Source organism: Stegodyphus dumicola, chromosome 2, assembly GCF_044657685.1.
Source record: "Stegodyphus dumicola isolate Sdum_Otavi_A_Nest chromosome 2, ASM4465768v1".
Classification (NCBI taxonomy): Eukaryota; Metazoa; Arthropoda; class Arachnida; order Araneae; family Eresidae; genus Stegodyphus; species Stegodyphus dumicola.
Window position 1 is genome coordinate 186,201,443 of NC_140769.1, and position 17,880 is coordinate 186,219,322.

The 17,880-nt window shown below is 35.2% G+C and overlaps 2 protein-coding genes across 3 annotated transcripts in view; one reads left to right on the forward strand and one right to left on the reverse strand.

The window, feature by feature from the left end:
- LOC118182420 (uncharacterized) overlaps positions 1-17,829 on the forward strand; it is a 65,304-nt gene extending 47,475 nt beyond the window's left edge. The window contains exon 3 of the mRNA XM_085811521.1: positions 17,018-17,829. Coding sequence (XP_085667647.1) covers positions 17,018-17,658 — 641 coding nt within the window. The 3' untranslated portion in view covers positions 17,659-17,829. The remainder of the gene's footprint in view (positions 1-17,017) is intronic.
- The window catches only part of LOC118182422 (histone deacetylase 8-like), a 183,367-nt gene that overhangs the window by 150,984 nt on the left and 14,503 nt on the right, over positions 1-17,880 (reverse strand). The window contains exon 1 of one of the 2 annotated variants that reach the window (XM_085811524.1): positions 7,659-7,764. The exons of the other annotated variant lie outside the window; for it this stretch is intronic. The gene's annotated coding sequence lies outside the window, so the exon portion shown is untranslated. Of the gene's footprint in view, positions 1-7,658; positions 7,765-17,880 lie in introns of those variants that run through there. 2 annotated transcript variants of the gene reach the window in all.

Sequence of the window (17,880 nt, forward strand, 5' to 3'; positions counted from 1 at the left end):
CGCCTCCATTTCAGAAAGAACAAACATCGCATTCTCCAGTCTTGCCTCTTGTTAATTCTTCAGATTGTAGCTTTTTGGTGGCTATATACGGTACAGAAAGATGAGTTTCCAATTCTGCAAGATCATTCCAGTGTCTTTCTGTTAGTGAAACATTAAGGTTATCTACATTTTCTAATATTCTCGTCTCCTGTTAATTCTTCAGATTGTAGCTTTTGTGTAGCTATATACGGTGTTGAAAGAAAGATTTCCAGTTCTTCAAGATCATTCCACAGTCTTTCTGTTAGTGAAATATTAGGGGGTTATTTACATCTTCTGAAAAAGTTCTTAATCCTAACAACCACTATATCATCAAATATGTACTTCTCCATTGCGTTGCTCCTTTTCCTGCTCGCTTCCTAAGAATGGCATCAATTTTGGGAGTTCTTGCTGCTTATCTCAATTCACCAATGAGATGAGTAACTAATCAGTTTAATCAACAATGACAAATATCACATCCATCCTGCTCCCTTATAATTATTTACTAATATGTCAATAAAATAGAAAATAACTATTTATTAATGTATATAGTTCATAAATAAAAATATTAACTCAATTTTTTCAATTCACTTTAATTTCATTTCAAATTCAAACTGTTCAACAAAAACTGGAATCGGACTCGACGTGTTTTTTATCGACTCCAACTCCGACTCCTTTTACCCAAAAATCTACCCTACTCCATGACTCCGACTCCGACTCCACAGCCCTGCTAGATAATTTTATCAATACTTTCATCTAAAGCAATTGAAAAATAACATCTTCATTTCGTATAATTGTATGAAGTTGCTCTGTAACATTTTCAGCTAATCCGTACTGTTATAGTTCTTCTGTAAAGAGGCAATTGCTTGTAATTATCAACTTTTTCTGGACCTAACATACCTACTGCTTCAAAAATACATTCTTTAATTATTTCTACATCACTAAATGGTCTTCCTCTTTTTCCAAGTATAATGTGCTATTTTGTAAGTAACAGCAACTTCAGTGGTATTTTTCTTTATAAAAGCATTAAAAGATGCCTGTTGATGATGTTTTTCATTTTTCAATTTTTGAACTGCAGCTTGTCGAGTTTCACCTTCTGAATTGAAATATTTATGTTCTTATTGCACAAAAAGAAATAATCTAACTCCGAACTCTACATTAAATGTTCTCGTTTCTTCATTTAATTTTCTTATCTTACAATTTGACATGATGGAGAAAGAACAAATATTAAATAGTATCTTTATGAGAGCGTATAGCGTACTAAAAAATACAATAAAACCGTGTATTAGTAAAAACCTCAGAATAAGTAAAACAAAAACTAGATTTTTCACAATGCCGATAAAAATGAGACAAAACTATTACAAGCACACGCAAATAACTACAAATCACCATCTCCGTAACATACAGAAGAATGCTGAGGAGTGCGAGGCAAAGCGTACAAAAGTAAGCGGTGGCGGTTGCTATAGTAACAGGGTTAGTGTATTTCAAGTAGGGGTGAATCATGGGCAAAAATAAGAATACAGCAGAATTTCTATTGTTAGACTAAAAACTAAAAAGTGCTCCAGAATGGCAATAATTTCCGACTCTGAAAGACTGCTAGAACTGCAATACTGCGGCATTCTAAGTTAAGTTATGCTCAACATTATTTAATTCTATTAATTTTCAAATTGTCGTAATCTAAATAATTAAATATTAATTAATAAAAGAGCTAGAGGCCGCACAAGAAACTCGCGGGGGCCCGCACATGTCCCACCTCTGCTCTATGTTATTACGATTAAGACTACGATTTGCAGCTGTACTATTATTATTGTACAAAAAAGTCTATTTCTGCGACATGTTTGTTTAAGATGGAAATTATATAACAAACTAAAACTCAAACAACCAATATTGGAAAATCTTTTATTGCAAATTAGACAAATGCAAACTAAAATTTTCCCCTTTTGAACTAAGCTTTCATCTTAGACTACATCGCATTTCGCTTTCTGCTTTCTATTGCTAACTAGCCTGCTGCTTCGTTTGTCAACTTTTTTATAAAAAATTTTAGTTCGTCTGTAACTTCAGCTTCCACGTCGTGTCTGAAACTCTTCCTAATCATCATATACATATATTTACAAGGAGTTGATATACATAACAGGTTTCTTTATCATTTCACGAAAGCACAGATTCCTGTAAAAGCTTTCATAAACCAAAATGGTATAAATTTTATTATTATGAAAGAACTGCCCTTAATTTATATAAGAAACATTTTGGGCCGTTCCTAGATTCATGTCTACCTTTCCTGAAAAAATTATTATTTTCTCGGAAAAATTTATCTTTCTTTGTCTGGATTACATTAAGTCGCTATATAAAACATATTCCCCATTTTTTTAACTCTCAGTTTGCCATATTTCTTGACAAGTTAAAAAATCAAAAGATTTTTCAAACATTTTTATGACATTATCTCAAGAGCAAATGTGATTTCCAACAGGTGGTGTTACTTGCATTTATCAAAGTATCGAATCATTAAATTGGTGAACAGCTTTCAAGACAAAGCTGCAATCTTTTAATCAAGTGCTTTGTTTACTTAGTTTCAGATCTTTTATTTAGCATGCCACTTTCAGATTTATTGATATTATTTTTATGCTATCATTGCTATCGGCAAATAGTTACTAAATAAGATTTTAGCCTCATTTTAGCGTCATTTTCTACAAAAATCTGAAAATCTAAATTAACTGTATTACAATAATTAGTGCAGAATAATTAACTTTTCAAAAGAGTTCCTTTTCAAAGAATTTCCTTTCCTTATGTTAACACAAACTTAATTTTAAAAGTTTTACATTTTAACTTAAAAAAGAGGAAATAAAAAATTGTCTTCTTAGAGAAAGAAAGTATACATGGTACTTAACTGTTTTTGCGTATGAGAGTTGGTTCTTAACGATTCACGAAATAGGAAACATAAATTTTGTGAAGGAAAGAAAAGGTGGGAATGAAATATTCTTTCTTACGTTCTTAAAAAAGTGGCAAAGAAAAGTAAATAAATGAAAAAGAAACGAACAGCACAGCGAGAAAAAAGGGAAATGCTTCCGGTTTCAGTCCCTACATCTCAACCGGCTTATCACCTGATTAACTCCCGTACGAACGAGGAGCGTATCCCACACCTTTTCGTCGTCTTTCGTCTAGCGGCGGAACATCCTTTCGCTTTCTCCTGCCGGCAAAACGATCTAAGAGTCTGCTAACTGAAACTGTCTTCTAGACAGCTGAAGACGCATTTCAGCACTCTTCAGATTCATCTTCTTCAAATGTTCAGTCAGATTAGCATGTACAAAGCTTTTCTTAGCTCAGAGATAAGAAAAATATTTAAATTTCATTGCATGAATAATTTCCAAAAGAAATTGATACAAACTTTTTGTATAACAATAGTTTGGGATTTACAGAACTACAGAAATTGGTAAGTAAAAGCTGGTATTCGTTACGTGCAGCAAAATTCTTTACATATTCTACAAAATTAAAAATTATCAGTTTTATAAATACGAAAGATTACACAAAATAATTACAAAAATAATATTCCTTTCCAGTAGTATAAGTCATATACTTTGAAAAACATATTAAGAAGAGCAAATAATTTTAAGTAATACGAACTGTTAATTACTTTAAATATTATTTTTAAATACTATAAGCAGTATTTTATTACCTTTATTGACGTACATATGCTCTATTTCGATTTCATCGAATCTGAATCAAATTTTAAAAATTTATTTTTATTTTTCAATACAGTATAATTTCCATATTATTCTATTTCACAGTAACATATATAGTTTTAGGAAGTAGTAAAATAAGTTTTATGCAAAGCATGGAACGATTCATTTCTAAAAATGGAAGGCGTATTCAGTAACACTTTTAGGCTTTTTATTTCCTTAATATATTAGTTCTGAAATTCCTTTTCGCATTGTTATCCACTTACTTAGCTATAAAAGCAAAAACAAGAAATAAATCCAAGAGGATTTTAATTAAGCTACGCGCGATAGAAGCACCTTGAAAAATAAACGCAGAAAAGAAGGAAATTGACAACGATGTTCAAAATAATATGTTGTACATTTCCCTTTTAAGCGTATATAAATACATCGCTGTGTATTAAAAAAATTTATTAAGATAATAGTAACACTTGGTTAATATGGGCATATCTGGTTCAGTTTAACGTAAATTTAACATCGCATGTGTGAATGTGATAATATTTAATATTTCCTCCCGCAAATCTATGGATAAATGTCTGGATCAGATATTAGTTAAATTTGTTATCAATCATACGAATTGATTATAATTTTAATTAATAAGAGATGTAAGATATTTCTTACGCTACACACTGGATGTACTCCGGCTGAATAATTCATTTATTTAGGTATTTATTTTGAAAAATAAATACTTTTAAAATTTCTCTCTCTCTCTCCCTCCCCCCCCCTTTTTTTTTTTTTTTTTTTTTTTTAGCCCTTTGTGAATGTGCTATTGGCGAAATATCAGTTTCTTTTGGAAAAAATGCGGATCGATAGGCAACAGCGGCAATGAATCTGGAATATAATACTGAATACCATTCGTTTAATATTATGAAGTTTAAAAAGGCCATGACATGTCATCGATTTTACTACTCGTGTTCTCAAAAGTTAGGTTTCTTCAAAAGTTCATTACAGAAGATCAGGTTTAAAATGTGATTGAAATATAATTTAAGTTCTTTTACAATTCAGTCAAGTTCTTTTTCTATCTTAATATAAAATAAATAAATAAAAATACTTCTCCTATTAAAAAAAAGGTTCCTTGTTGCCCTTAATGCGTTGACCCTTGTTTTTATAAAAGGCATTAAAATTTATTAGAATCTAAGATTAAGCGTTAAAAAAATAGGTACAGAAACTGGCGTAAAGTATGTACCTGTACGTTTTATTTACTTTACATCAGTTTCTGTTATTAATTTTCTTTAGCATTTAAGCTCATTTAACGTGCACTTTTGAAATGTCTGAAAGCACGACATTTAAATTACTAATCAGATACATCAAACTGTTAAACTAAATTATCAATCATAATGCGCACTTAAATTATGATCACTTTTAATAGTTAATAAACATTCAATAATGAATAATTATTTATAAGAAATAATGTGTAATAAAAAGTTGTAATAATTACTGCAATTTTCAACTATAAACATTTTAATAACAAAATGTTTTACTATTTTATGGCTAATTCACGTTTATGTATCAGATATAGACAATACTTCTTCAACGTAATACTTACCGATTTTGTTACCGATAAAATTTCTTGTAACGAAAAAACATCATATTATTCGATTAATACTCTATACAGCGATCCTCAACCTTTTGGCTAACGCGTTCCATCTAAACAAAAATTGAAAACTTGTAGTACCACCTCAACAAAGTACTACTACTACACCAGCACTCTTGAACAAAGCTCAAATCGCATAAATTTACGACTGTTAGAGAAAAAAACTCAATCAGGATGTTGCGGTTTTAATTTTTGAATTTAATAGTTAAAAATACTTTGCTTCTTTGGCGTACCACCTATATTTCTCTTGCTTACCACCGGTTGAGAATCCTTGCTCTACATAAACCATCGATTAATGATTTATATAAAGTACAAATAGCACCATTTCGCTTAATTACGCTAACTCATTGTTGTGCTCTTCGAATTAACGTTAAGCGAGATTTTTCTACACATGTTCTGACGATACACCTGGAGACACCTGTACGCCTAGAGATTCTAGTTTTAATCTCATACAAACAAAAGTAAGCAGCCACTAAGTATAAATATCACGAAATATTGAAAGTTCATCACGTTTTCATTCTTGAACTGACTGCCTTCATAGCGTTCTACGAGGTTTTTACGTACATTAGAGGTTATATCAGTGTAATGATCATTCACATGCAATATGAAATACGAAAAAATATGTTACGTCTTTATAATACACATCTTTATAATAACTTAATCACATAGAAATAAAAATTCAAAATCACTGCATATTTACCCCAGATATAATATTCCTAAATAGAATAAAGACAAAAAGATTTTCATTTTATTGATTCCAATATAACTGCAAATTAACACAACTTCTTTGATAGATTTGGTTGCCTCATAACATCAAGAAATTAGTCTTTACAAAACTTTACACTATTGTACATATAAAAGACTTTATAATTAAACAACTTCCCCTTTGTAATTAATAAATCCTGATTTTTAAGTTTCATCTAATATCGTTGGACTCTGTCAAAGGATGGCGTCACAAGTACTTTGAAAGTTCGTCCAATTAGTAGTACAACAAACGCCATTTAATATAATCGCAGTTAATGTTACCATTCGGATATTCATAGCGAATTGCCAAAGTCCCACTCATTTTTATATGAAAACATGAAAATACAACGCTTAATGTGATCAACAATTCGATTAATGTAATAAAGTATTGTAGAATGAATTTTTTTAAACTGAAGTTAAATCACCAAATAAGGTCAGAATAGATCATAAATTTTCCAAACGACAGAAAACGTCGCTAAGTAATAGATTACGTCACCAAACAGCGTGGTTTGACTTCAAGCAATCATTTAAAATTAGACAAAAAAGCAACATTAGTTTCGCGTACATTTTGAATAATTCTATCAATTTTGATCAGACGGATTTGGGCTATCAGACATAGCTCAATTTTTTTAGAAGCAAAACAACTTTTGTACACTTGTCGTGGCTTGAACTTATACATGAATTTTAAATAATAGTTAATATTGTTTTTTTTTTTTTGTTGTTGTTGTTGTTGTTGTTGTTTTTGAAATGGTAACGAAAAGATTATTCAATTTTGTTGTTCTAAAAAAATTGCTTATGTTTGCTAAGAGCTTTAATAAAGATCACTTTATATTTAAAAATGTGGATTAAAAATATTTAAAGAAACGGAGTTCTAATTATAAAGATGAATTTGGAGTCAGGAGCCAATACACTTTCCTCCCTCTTCTAAAAAAATTTCTGAAAAAAATATCTACGCCATACTAAGTCCCCGCCCCAATTTTAATTCTTGCAATGGCGTGTTCGCTTCCAATTTGATTATATCAATAATGAAAAGGGAACCTTTTTCTAAATTCTACGAAGATCTGCTGGACTAACCAGCTTAATACGGCTGGAATCTGCTGGGCGCTTTCTGGAACAAATCCAAGCAGATCATGTGACAGATTTTGTGAGAATGATTATAGAGAAATTGGTGAATTTTTTACAAATCCTGTGATAAGGGATGCCCTCCGATTTTCAAAATTAGGGATATAAATCGGACAAATAAGTATTATGATGAGTTCATGCTTGCACTTTTACATAACACTTGCTGGCATTCCACTAGTAATGACTTAGCAAACATTCCACTAGTAGTGAGTTTCTTCCTTAGGCGAACAGCTCTCGTGCCCTTTACCATAATTAAATAAAACAAATTTATTATTTTTATACGCGTTTGATATGTAAACTTAAAAAAATCGTACGTATTTGTGCCAAACGAAACAAAAACTACAGATTTTGAATTCAATGAACCAAATCCTGCAAAAATACAGACTACCAGGAAATCATACGACAGTAATTTGATGCCTTGATATCTAAATGCTATGTTACATAAATACAGGAAATCACAAATCTATACAAACCTCAGAGAAGCTTCGTGTTGAAGGACCTTATGATAAAAACGTATTTGATTAAACGCATACAGCAAGGGAACTAGTTTTACTCATACGTGCTTCGCCTTGCCAGGTGCCGGCACTACACGGCCAATGCACCCTCAGAACAATTCCGGAGGTTCAACACCCTTCCCCGCACCTTGGAGAACAGCAAGGGAAGGGAAAACGTGTAGAACATCTTACCCCTGCAAAACTCAAATGAATTTCCACGACTTAAGAGTTAATATGAGTTAATGCCCAGAAGCACATGAAAGTGAGAAAAAATGTCGGATATATTTGAAGTCCTTTGCTGAAACGTTTTAGAAAATGAAGGACATAACGGTATATATCTAAAAAATCAATAAATTATGGTTCTTAGGAAGATTTCAATACGTCGTTAACAAACTAAAATAATTCTTCACATTGTTAAGCTTAAATTTTTTTCGGAAAGTAATTTTTTTAACAAATAGGAATTCCAGGAAAAACTCTGAGAAATTTGAATATTTTTTATTATACCTCCTCCGCCCCGCACACACACACGAAAATTTGCGAACTCATTGAGGATTTTCTGAATCGGCGAAACATATTCGCTAATTTTATAACTCATAAGCACTGTTATAGTCATAAATAACAAAAAGATGTAGTTTTATAAGAAACAAAACATTTTAGAAGAGAAACTAAAGTCTGTATAGCAGATATTTATATTTCTAGAATTGCTGAGTACAGGGTAATGACAATTAGTAAAACATATACGTGTGGCTATTATTACGTGCACGCTCGAAAATGCGCCAAAAATGCGGCAATTCTACAGAATCTTGAAATAAGTATGCGCAAAATGAATACTTGCTGATTTTTTTTTTTTGGGGGGGGAGACTTTTTGATTTTGGATCTCATTTTGTTTTGTTGAATTCACCCAGCTGGTGAATCTAAGCGAAGACCAAACGGATAACTGCCACCTATATGTAGCTTTTGCGTAGCAAATTTAATGCAGTGTCCTTACTTAGTAAAGATTTCAGTTTGAAAATAATAATACTTCTCTTCTAAATAAGTATAATAAAAAAGAGAGCTCAAAAAAGAAAAAAAAAAATGAACAGAAAATCTGAAAGAATTCAGATTCTAATGTCGCACCAAAGGGTTTGTTAAAGTTTTATATGCTCTCGAAGAGGTTGCAGTTTATCAATCTCCTGTTGGACTCACTCTTGCAGACACAACTATTTTGCCTTTTTAACTGTATTATTAAACACCTTTTTCTTCGCATTTATACTACATAAAATTCAATAGCAAAATCTCAAAATTTTTAAAAGCAGCACATCTTTAGAATTCCTAATAGAGAGTCAAGTACTTTTTTTTCCAGTCTTTCCTCAGTTTATCACATCAATGTTCAGTTTTCTTATCATGATGACCTAAAAAACCTGTTTTTTTTAACTTTATCATTAAACACACTTTTTTTCACACTTGCGCCATATCAAATTTACCAGCAAAACCAAAACATTTCTATAAACAGCGTTTGTTTAGAATTATTTAACACGTATACAGTGTTAAATGTCGCCATTAATTTTCTTTCAGTCTTTCAGTTCATTGTATTAATGTTTAACTTTTGTTCTTTTAATGCAATTTTTTAAGCATCGCTTTCTTCACACTTACGCCACATGAAATTCAACAATAGAGAACATAACCATATTGAAATCCATTCTCGGTAGAGCCATGCGATACTGAATATCATCCCACACAACATTTAACAGTATAGACATAAAATATCTTAAAACACATATCTTTAGAATTTACGATAGTGTGTTAAGTATTACTATACATTTTTCCTTAGCTGCTATATTACTTTTTAAAGACAATACATAGCGATAACATTTGGTGCCACACACTTTTATTTGTGTTCTTGTACATATTTTTAATTCGCAATATTATTTTTTAAAAAATAATACATGACGATGACGTTTGGTGGCAACATTCTTTTATTTGAAAAGTGATACGAACAGATAGATGTTGAACTGCGGTGCTTAACCACCAGGGTGCCTGGGCGCCATAGCCCTACCCCTCATCGAATAACATGATAAAAGTTTCGAATTATGAGAAATATAACTGAATGTGCTAAATAATTAAATGAGCAAGAGTTTAAATTCATAATTGCTAATAGTTAAATACATATTTTTTTCCTTAAGTACCTAATTACTAATCCATACATAATTAACTATTTTTAACAACTATTTCACAGAATACATGTACACACAAGAGAAACAAAATACGAAGTGCGACGCCTTAGTGCCACTATTAAAAACAAAAAGCAATCAGGAGGAAAAAAGAACATTATACAATAAAGAATCTAAGCAACAATTTGCATAACACATATACAAAATTACACATTACTAACATTTAGGATCGCCCTTGGGCGTTTACTGAAATTGGGGTCCCTAGTATCATAACAATAGTTAACAACCACAGGATTGTCCAGAAGTTCCTGTTTATCATAAAATGCCCTAGATAGGCGGCAATAAAAATCACAAAGATCCTCTATTCTTAACTCTTTACGAATTTGACTATTCCGAATGTACCAGGGGGCATTACATATCATACGCAATACCCCGTTTTGGGCAGCTTGTAACTGCCTTCTCAAACTTTTGCACGAGTATGCCCAGACGAGGCATGCATAACTAAGAATTGGACGCAACATGGTTTTGTAAATGAGCAACTTATTATCAATAGATAGAACACTGTTTCGAGCAATTAAGGGGAAGAGTGAAGCTTTACTAGCTCGAAACTTCCTGAGAATATGTGTAACGTGTGGGTTCCATGTAAGAGATTTACTGAGGATCACCCCAAGATAAGGGACCTGCTTGACCCAGAGAATGTCCACACCATAGATTTGCAGGTGAGTCGGGAAATTCTTCTTAGTAGTAAACAGTATGGCGTGTGTCTTGTCGACATTCACTTTGACTTTCCATTTGGTCAGCCAAGTCTCTAGCGAGTGGATGTGGTGTTGTAGCTGTTGTATTGCTGAACTAACAAATGCACTTTGCGTAAGGATCGCTGTGTCGTCTGCATACATGGCCAGTGTTGTGTTGTGTGTAGTGGGGATGTCGTTCACGTAAATATTGAATAGGGTAGGGCCCAGAAGGGATCCCTGTGGAACACCAGCCCATATAGGCCGGTTTGTGGATAATGAACCAGAAACATGAACGACAAAGTGTCTACCGGTTAGGTAGGATTTAATTATGTTTGTGATGTAGCCTGGGAGTCCCAGGTTGTGTAATTTGTATATGAAGGCATCCAGCCATACTCTATCGAAGGCTTTGGCGACATCTAATAAAAGTCCACCAGTGACACGATGTTGTTGCATCCCACTGCTTATTAATTCAACAACTCTATAGAGTTGATGCGCTGTCGAGTGCTTACCCCTGAACCCAAACTGATAGGGTATGAGGATCTTCTGCTCATCCAGGAAGATGTTTAGTCTATGGAGAATAACTGCTTCCACGATTTTGCTAATTGAGCTTAGCAAACTGATTGGTCGGTAACTCTCAGGAGCAGTCGCAGGCTTGTTGGGCTTTAGCAGAGGGACAATCTTGGCAGTTTTCCAACAAGTTGGGAAGTATTGCCATTGTAGTATGATATTCACTAACTTGGTGAAGTAGAGTATTATTTTGACAGGGAAGTGCTTGATCATCTCATTTGTGACCCCGTCTACTCCAGGGCTCTTCCTTTTGGCAATTCGCATGATATAGAGACAGACCTCCGATGGCATGGCTGAGATAATGTTGTCTGTGCATGGCTGTGTTGTAAAATTGGAGTGGAAGTCAGCAATAAGCTCTTCAGTGTCTGAGTCTGAAATGTTGTTAATGCAGAACTGAGATTCCAGATGCTGAGCTAAAAATTCTGCTTTCTCAGTTCCGGTGTAATGGATCCGTTGAGGGCCGTGAAGGGGCGGAATGGCGTTATAGCATTTTTTGTACCTCTTCACTGCTTTCCACAAGGAGTAATCCTCTGCAGAAAGAGATCTGAGATAGTTAGCCCAGCGATCTTGTGAGTTTATTTGTAAGAAACTTGACCGCTTTGCACAGGCGATTGAAGTTCCTTTTATCATCACGGTGTCTGGTACGCTGATACGCTCGTCTTGCAGCATTTCTCTCTTTAATCAATAATCTGAGCTCTTGAAGCTTGTGTTTCATACCAGGTTTAACTTCAACTTGTGCTTTCGCATAAGCATTTTGTATATTTTCAGTGAGGTCCTTGACCAAACTATCAATGTCACTCCCCTTGTGTATCGTGGGTGAAGTGTACTGGGTGTTGGAGAGGGCTTTGGCAAAGACCTGCCAGTCTGTACGAAAGGCCCTGGTGTCTGATGTAGTATATCTGCTGAGGTCCACAATAATCCTAACAGGATTGTGATCACTTGAAAGTTCGTCCAGTACGGAAATATCCAGTGGAGAACTGGTGTTCCGCAACAGGAAAAAATCAATAATTGCGGTGGACCCAGCAGCATACCGTGTTGGGGTACTTGGAACTGCCAATTTAAACCGTGCCGACGCGGCCAAGGAATAAATCAGTCTGCCTGTTGCATTAGAAGTGTAGCAGTTCCATGCGCGGTGTCTTGCGTTCAAGTCTCCACCAATAATAACATGTGTACCAAGTGTGAGTAGAATTTCAAGGTCTGCCTGAACGACAGCCACAGGTCTCATGGGAGGAATGTAGGTGGAGACAAAAGTGTATGGAGTGTTAGTGTCTGTTGTAATGCAGATAGCTGTGGCCTCTACGGCTGAGAGCTATGGAATGTTCACGTGATAATGGAGAATGCAGCGTTTGACAAGAAGTGCAATGCCACCTCCACGTGGGCGAGGAGCGGTAGTACTTCTGTGCGACTTGTAGGTATAGTAATTTGCCACACACAATGGTATTTTAGGGTCAAGCTTGTGTTCTTGTAGGAAAAATAAGTCGGGACTGTGCTCACTTGCAAAATCTCGCAGTTCATTAATCTTACGGAACAAACCATTTGCGTTCCAAGTAATAATACTTAAGTACCTATTGTTTACACTATACATAATTATTCAACATTGGAAAAAAACACTGTCAAAAACATTAAATAATAAAAACAATTTATCGATTGAATGCTCAGCAGCCCGCAATTCAGGCATGGCTGCCGAGATTTTTTGAAAAACATTCATAACTTTGGTGCTTTTAAAAACATCACACACCTCTTTGATTATTTTGAGAAAGTCCATAAACATACCCGAACCAACAGTAGCACTAGCAGCACCATCACTGCTGACAGTCTGTTTATACATATCAACATTAAAATTATTAACAGTATTTACAGATCTTTGAACGTCACCCTTGGCTACACTAGCATAACTGCGCCTGGAGGCAACAGCAGAATAACTCAAATTTGCATTAGAAATACTAGGCATTTTAACACCATTATTTACATTTTCTGAGTTTGCACTCTTATTCACAGTTTTATTTCCGACTATGCGTCGGGGGAATTTCGGACATCCGCGATAATTGGCGGTGTGTCCTTCTTGCAGGCAATTACAACAAATAGGAGAGTCTAATTTTTTAACATTACATTTATCAGTACGATGTGCACCAGCACATTTCACACATCTTGGTTGTAGTTTGCAATTTTCACCACTGTGGTGGAAGTGTTGGCAGTTGTGACACTGCACAACATTTCCATGCACTTTATAAGGATGTATTTCAACAAAGAAACATAGCAGTTTTTTAACATCATAAATAGATTGCACCCCTAGTACATTCTCTAAATGAACCTGAAACAAAGGCATAGGAGCCTTAGATTTGGTTCTGTGCATTTGGGTAACTTTTCGAGGTTTATACTTTAAATTAACCAGCTCCTCAAAAATGTCATCTGAGGGGCAATCGATAGGTAAACACCTCTTATAACTATTTTGATGGGCCTACCCATCTTTCTGGTAATTAAATAATGATCTACACTTTTTTCATCCAAATATTTTGTTATCTGACGGTGATCATTTTCAGTTTTCGGAAAAACTTTTAAAAACTCGCTAGTAACTTTAGCTGCAAAGTCTAAATTAGTTTCAGCTCTCAATTTTTTAGAGAAATCCGAAAATTTAATTGGAGGCTTCACCATTATCGGTTTCACCTTCGGTTGTTGCATTTCAATAACCTCATTCTCTTCACTAACTTCCATATCATTATTAGTGGCAGTATTATCTGCATTAGCATTTTCACCTAGCTTATCAAATTTATTGTAACATTAATTTCTGCATTAGCTTTGACTAATTTAGCAGGCCGAGCCGTATTACGCGGCTGTGTAAAGCCTTCTGAATTCTGAATTTCGCTCACACATCTTTTTCCTTTTTTCGAAAGCCGTTTAAGCAAAATTTTTGTTTTTTCTCCGCTAGGAGTTTGTGCAATTGCACCAGATTTATCACTAACATTTTCTACACTTGATACAGTATCATTACAGTTAACAGAATTAACAGTAGATATAACCTACATCTTAGGGACATGCTTAACAACATTCACATTCAACTTATCACAAGATAAATTTACAATACTAGGATTTTGGGCACTAAAAACGTCGCACTTACCCTGAAATAACAAAGCCAGTCTTTTGGCTATTCCACTCCTTTTTTGGTGTATATCCAGACGTTTTTGCTTATCCTCCTCACTGGATAACGTATTGAGATCATCTTCCGTTAACTGCTCATCTACATGAACTGCAACATTCAGAAGCAGAACTTGCTGAAGCGCGAGTTGATAATCCTCCGCATCGTAACAATCCTTGTTTAATAGCTGACTCCAACCTTTTCCTAACACCTTGTCTGCATACGCACATATCTCCTCGGGTAAACCTCCTCGTTACCTCGGGTAACGTTCACAACCTCGGGCGGAGGAAGCGGCGGGTAATCCTTCGGATCCATTGCTGACACTAGCACGCGTTAGGCTTAACACTCACAATGCTCACCATAGCACAAAACACGGTCAAAAACGTATTAATCCACAGTAATTAAGACCAGAATTACAGTAGAAACACACTGAATAACACAAAACACTAATCGGATCCCGAATAATCCACTCTTCATAAGAAAAAAACAAGCTGAACACGGGAGCGCGTGAAAACACGACCAAATCACAGGGCATTTAATCTGTATCTGATACGGACAGAAAAATGAGAACTGAGACTAATAGCACTTCTGGTACTAATAATAACTACAGCTGCCACCTGATAAAATACAATCTTTACCATTAAACGAAACTAAACTCACCTCGAAATTTCCAGTGTTGAAAGCTACAGCCTTTCGTCTCTGTATTTCTTTTTTTGAATGCAAAACAAAAATTTTTGTCTTTCAGAAAACTGAAACAGTAACACCTAATTTCAGGTATTAATAACGAAAAAGATTATTACCGCGCTTAAGATTATGCCTTGTTTTTAAATTATACCTAGAAATGAACCATTTATGATTAAAAATGAAATTTTGAAAGGAATTTTCCTTGTGCAGCCTTGGTTTTTCATATTAAATATTTTCTGACTATTATCATTGCAAATAACACTGCTGGCTATTAAATTGCAACACCATGAAGGAAAGCAAATACAAAACAGATATTTATTGCACGTAAACAGAATGCCATGAAGACAAAAATTTGTAATCATTTTGGAGATTTACAGAGGTGCGAAATTAGTAGAAACAGCTGCCACTCCTGGCACCTAACACGGTCCTTATCCCATTAGGCATGGAGTCAAACTGGTCTTGGTTGACAGACATGAGTAAGTCATAACATGGCGCTTTAAGTCTATGCCACACTTCATCAACCGTATTAGCTGGAGAAGGGTGGTGGGCCAGGCTTTAAGCAACCCATGACCAGATGTTTTCTATGGGGGTCAGATCTGGAGACCGCGCAGGCCAGGGCAGCAAATGAATACCCTGTGTATCGAGGAATGTCAGAACACGATGTGCAACTTGTGGCTTGCATTACCTTGTTGAAACGTTTGGAGGCTTAAAAGGTAGGGCAAAACCACTGGACGTAAGATGTCAGAAATGTACCGATCTGTGTTCAAATTACCGTCGATCCAAACTAGAGATGTGCGTGTCGTGTACCCAATGGCTGCCTAAACCATCACACCAGGTCCAGGTACAGAGCCCCTATGCCGATATCGAATGCAAACAGCCGACGTGCAGTCGCGTCGGACACTCCAGACACGTATACGGCCATTAAAATACTGCATGTAGAACCGGGACTGGTTTGAAAAGGTGACATTGTGACACTCCTGTGCCCAGCTTTGTCGTTTGGCGCACCAAAGTCGCCGTCTCTCACTGTATTGCATTGTGAAGGGAAACCGAAGTCACTTTGCTGATAGTCCACGTTGCTGCAAACATCAACGCACCTTACGAGCTGATATTGCGCGTGCTGCAAACATGTCCATTTCCTGACTTATGGTCCATGTTGTGGCCGTACGGTTTTGCAGTGCTGATCTAACAATATGTCTGCCCTCTCTGGTGTTAGTCATGGGAGGGCTTTGAAATCCTGCATGACGTTCAGTATGACACTCAGCGATTCATTGATTCCATATTCGCATCACAGTGGTTGGATGCCGACCAGTGCGACCGGCGATATCACGGAACGATAACCTATACTTTCGACAGACATCGATTCTGCCTCTACCGAATCTCGAAACTTGCTGGTAAACATTTCCTCTTCTTATTCGAGGCATAACATGCAAACTCCAGCCTCACAAAGCACTTTCCGAACGAGAAATCCACTACGCAACTTTTCTTTAATGCAATTTAAATCAGATGTCATTTCTCCCTCCTGCATCGTCTAAACGCGCTGAAATACTAATCATTTTCATATCCCAACTTCTCCCTTTCACGTGATTTTGACGTCCGTCAGATCATTCCTTCCTGGTGTTGCAATTATAATGTCCGGCAGTGTATATGTTGTGTATTAGGCAAGGTACAGATTTTTAACTCGCAATCATTTAAGTTTATGCAAATGTAACCTCAAGTTATAGCTAAAATTTTGAGCTATTATACACTACATATCTGGTTACTGAGCGATATAATTTAAGGTCTGTTATGGTGATAATTCATCCTATGCAGTGCCTGTACAACTAAGCTGACATGCACGTCGGGAATTAAGTTAGATATTGTAATATGTTGAGCTTTAACTAATTCAATATCTTTGTGCATTAGTTTCACTTATCATAATTATAATAAAAGTTTATATGAGTAACATACACTGATAATATTTTTATAAATGAATAACACTTTTTTGTTTCTACAGCTGGAATTGTAAATACTTTTAATTCTAAATTAAAGGGGTAAATTGAATTTATGTGGTTATTTTTCTTATCGTTACAGGTTACGAATGCATGCCTATGCCCAACTCTACAAATAATGCTTCTTATTGGCTAACAAGTCCAGGGAACTTTTCGACTTTACCTCAACAGCAATACTACCCTCAGGAAGTTGTAACTGCAGTAACGTGTCCACCAAATTCTATCTTACCCCATTGGACGCAAGGTGATAATCTTTTTAGCGACACGGGAAGTTTCTCAGCAAGTGAACCCCAACTTAAACATCAAACCACCATCGTATCATCACAGAACTACAACAATAACCTTGTTAATACAGTGGCATCTTTGGCGACAGACTTAGAGTACGTATCATTGTCTAGCGAACCACAAACAAACAGCGGCATATCTCCTATTCTAAATTACCAACAGAAAAATACTACTACAACTACAGCCGGTGATCAAGCAGCAGATCAGCTGACAAGTGACGTATCAAAGCCGGACTGGGCAGAATTGTATGATGTGCAGCCAGAAGCCAATCTAGACACTATCCGACCACAAGAACAAACAGACACCATCCTGCCAGATGATAACGATTCGAGTATTCAGATCTCGGTACGAAACGATTCACAAAGCAACCCACCAAGTTCCGATTCGTATGCGTGTGCTCAATATCCATGGTTGGTCAACAGATGGACGTGTTTCTAAGAAATACAGTTAGCAGTATTTTAAATGATCTAGCCGAGAAATGTGAAGTATGTTTCAATTAAAAGTGCAATACGTAGACTGTAAGATAAAGACAATTATTTTAACTTATACATTACTTTTAGCTGAAAAATAAAGGTAATTAATAAAGAAAATCAATTTCGGGTGGAATAAGAGTATGTGTTACCCCTTTTTTTTTCTTTTATTTCACGTTTTATATCAAAT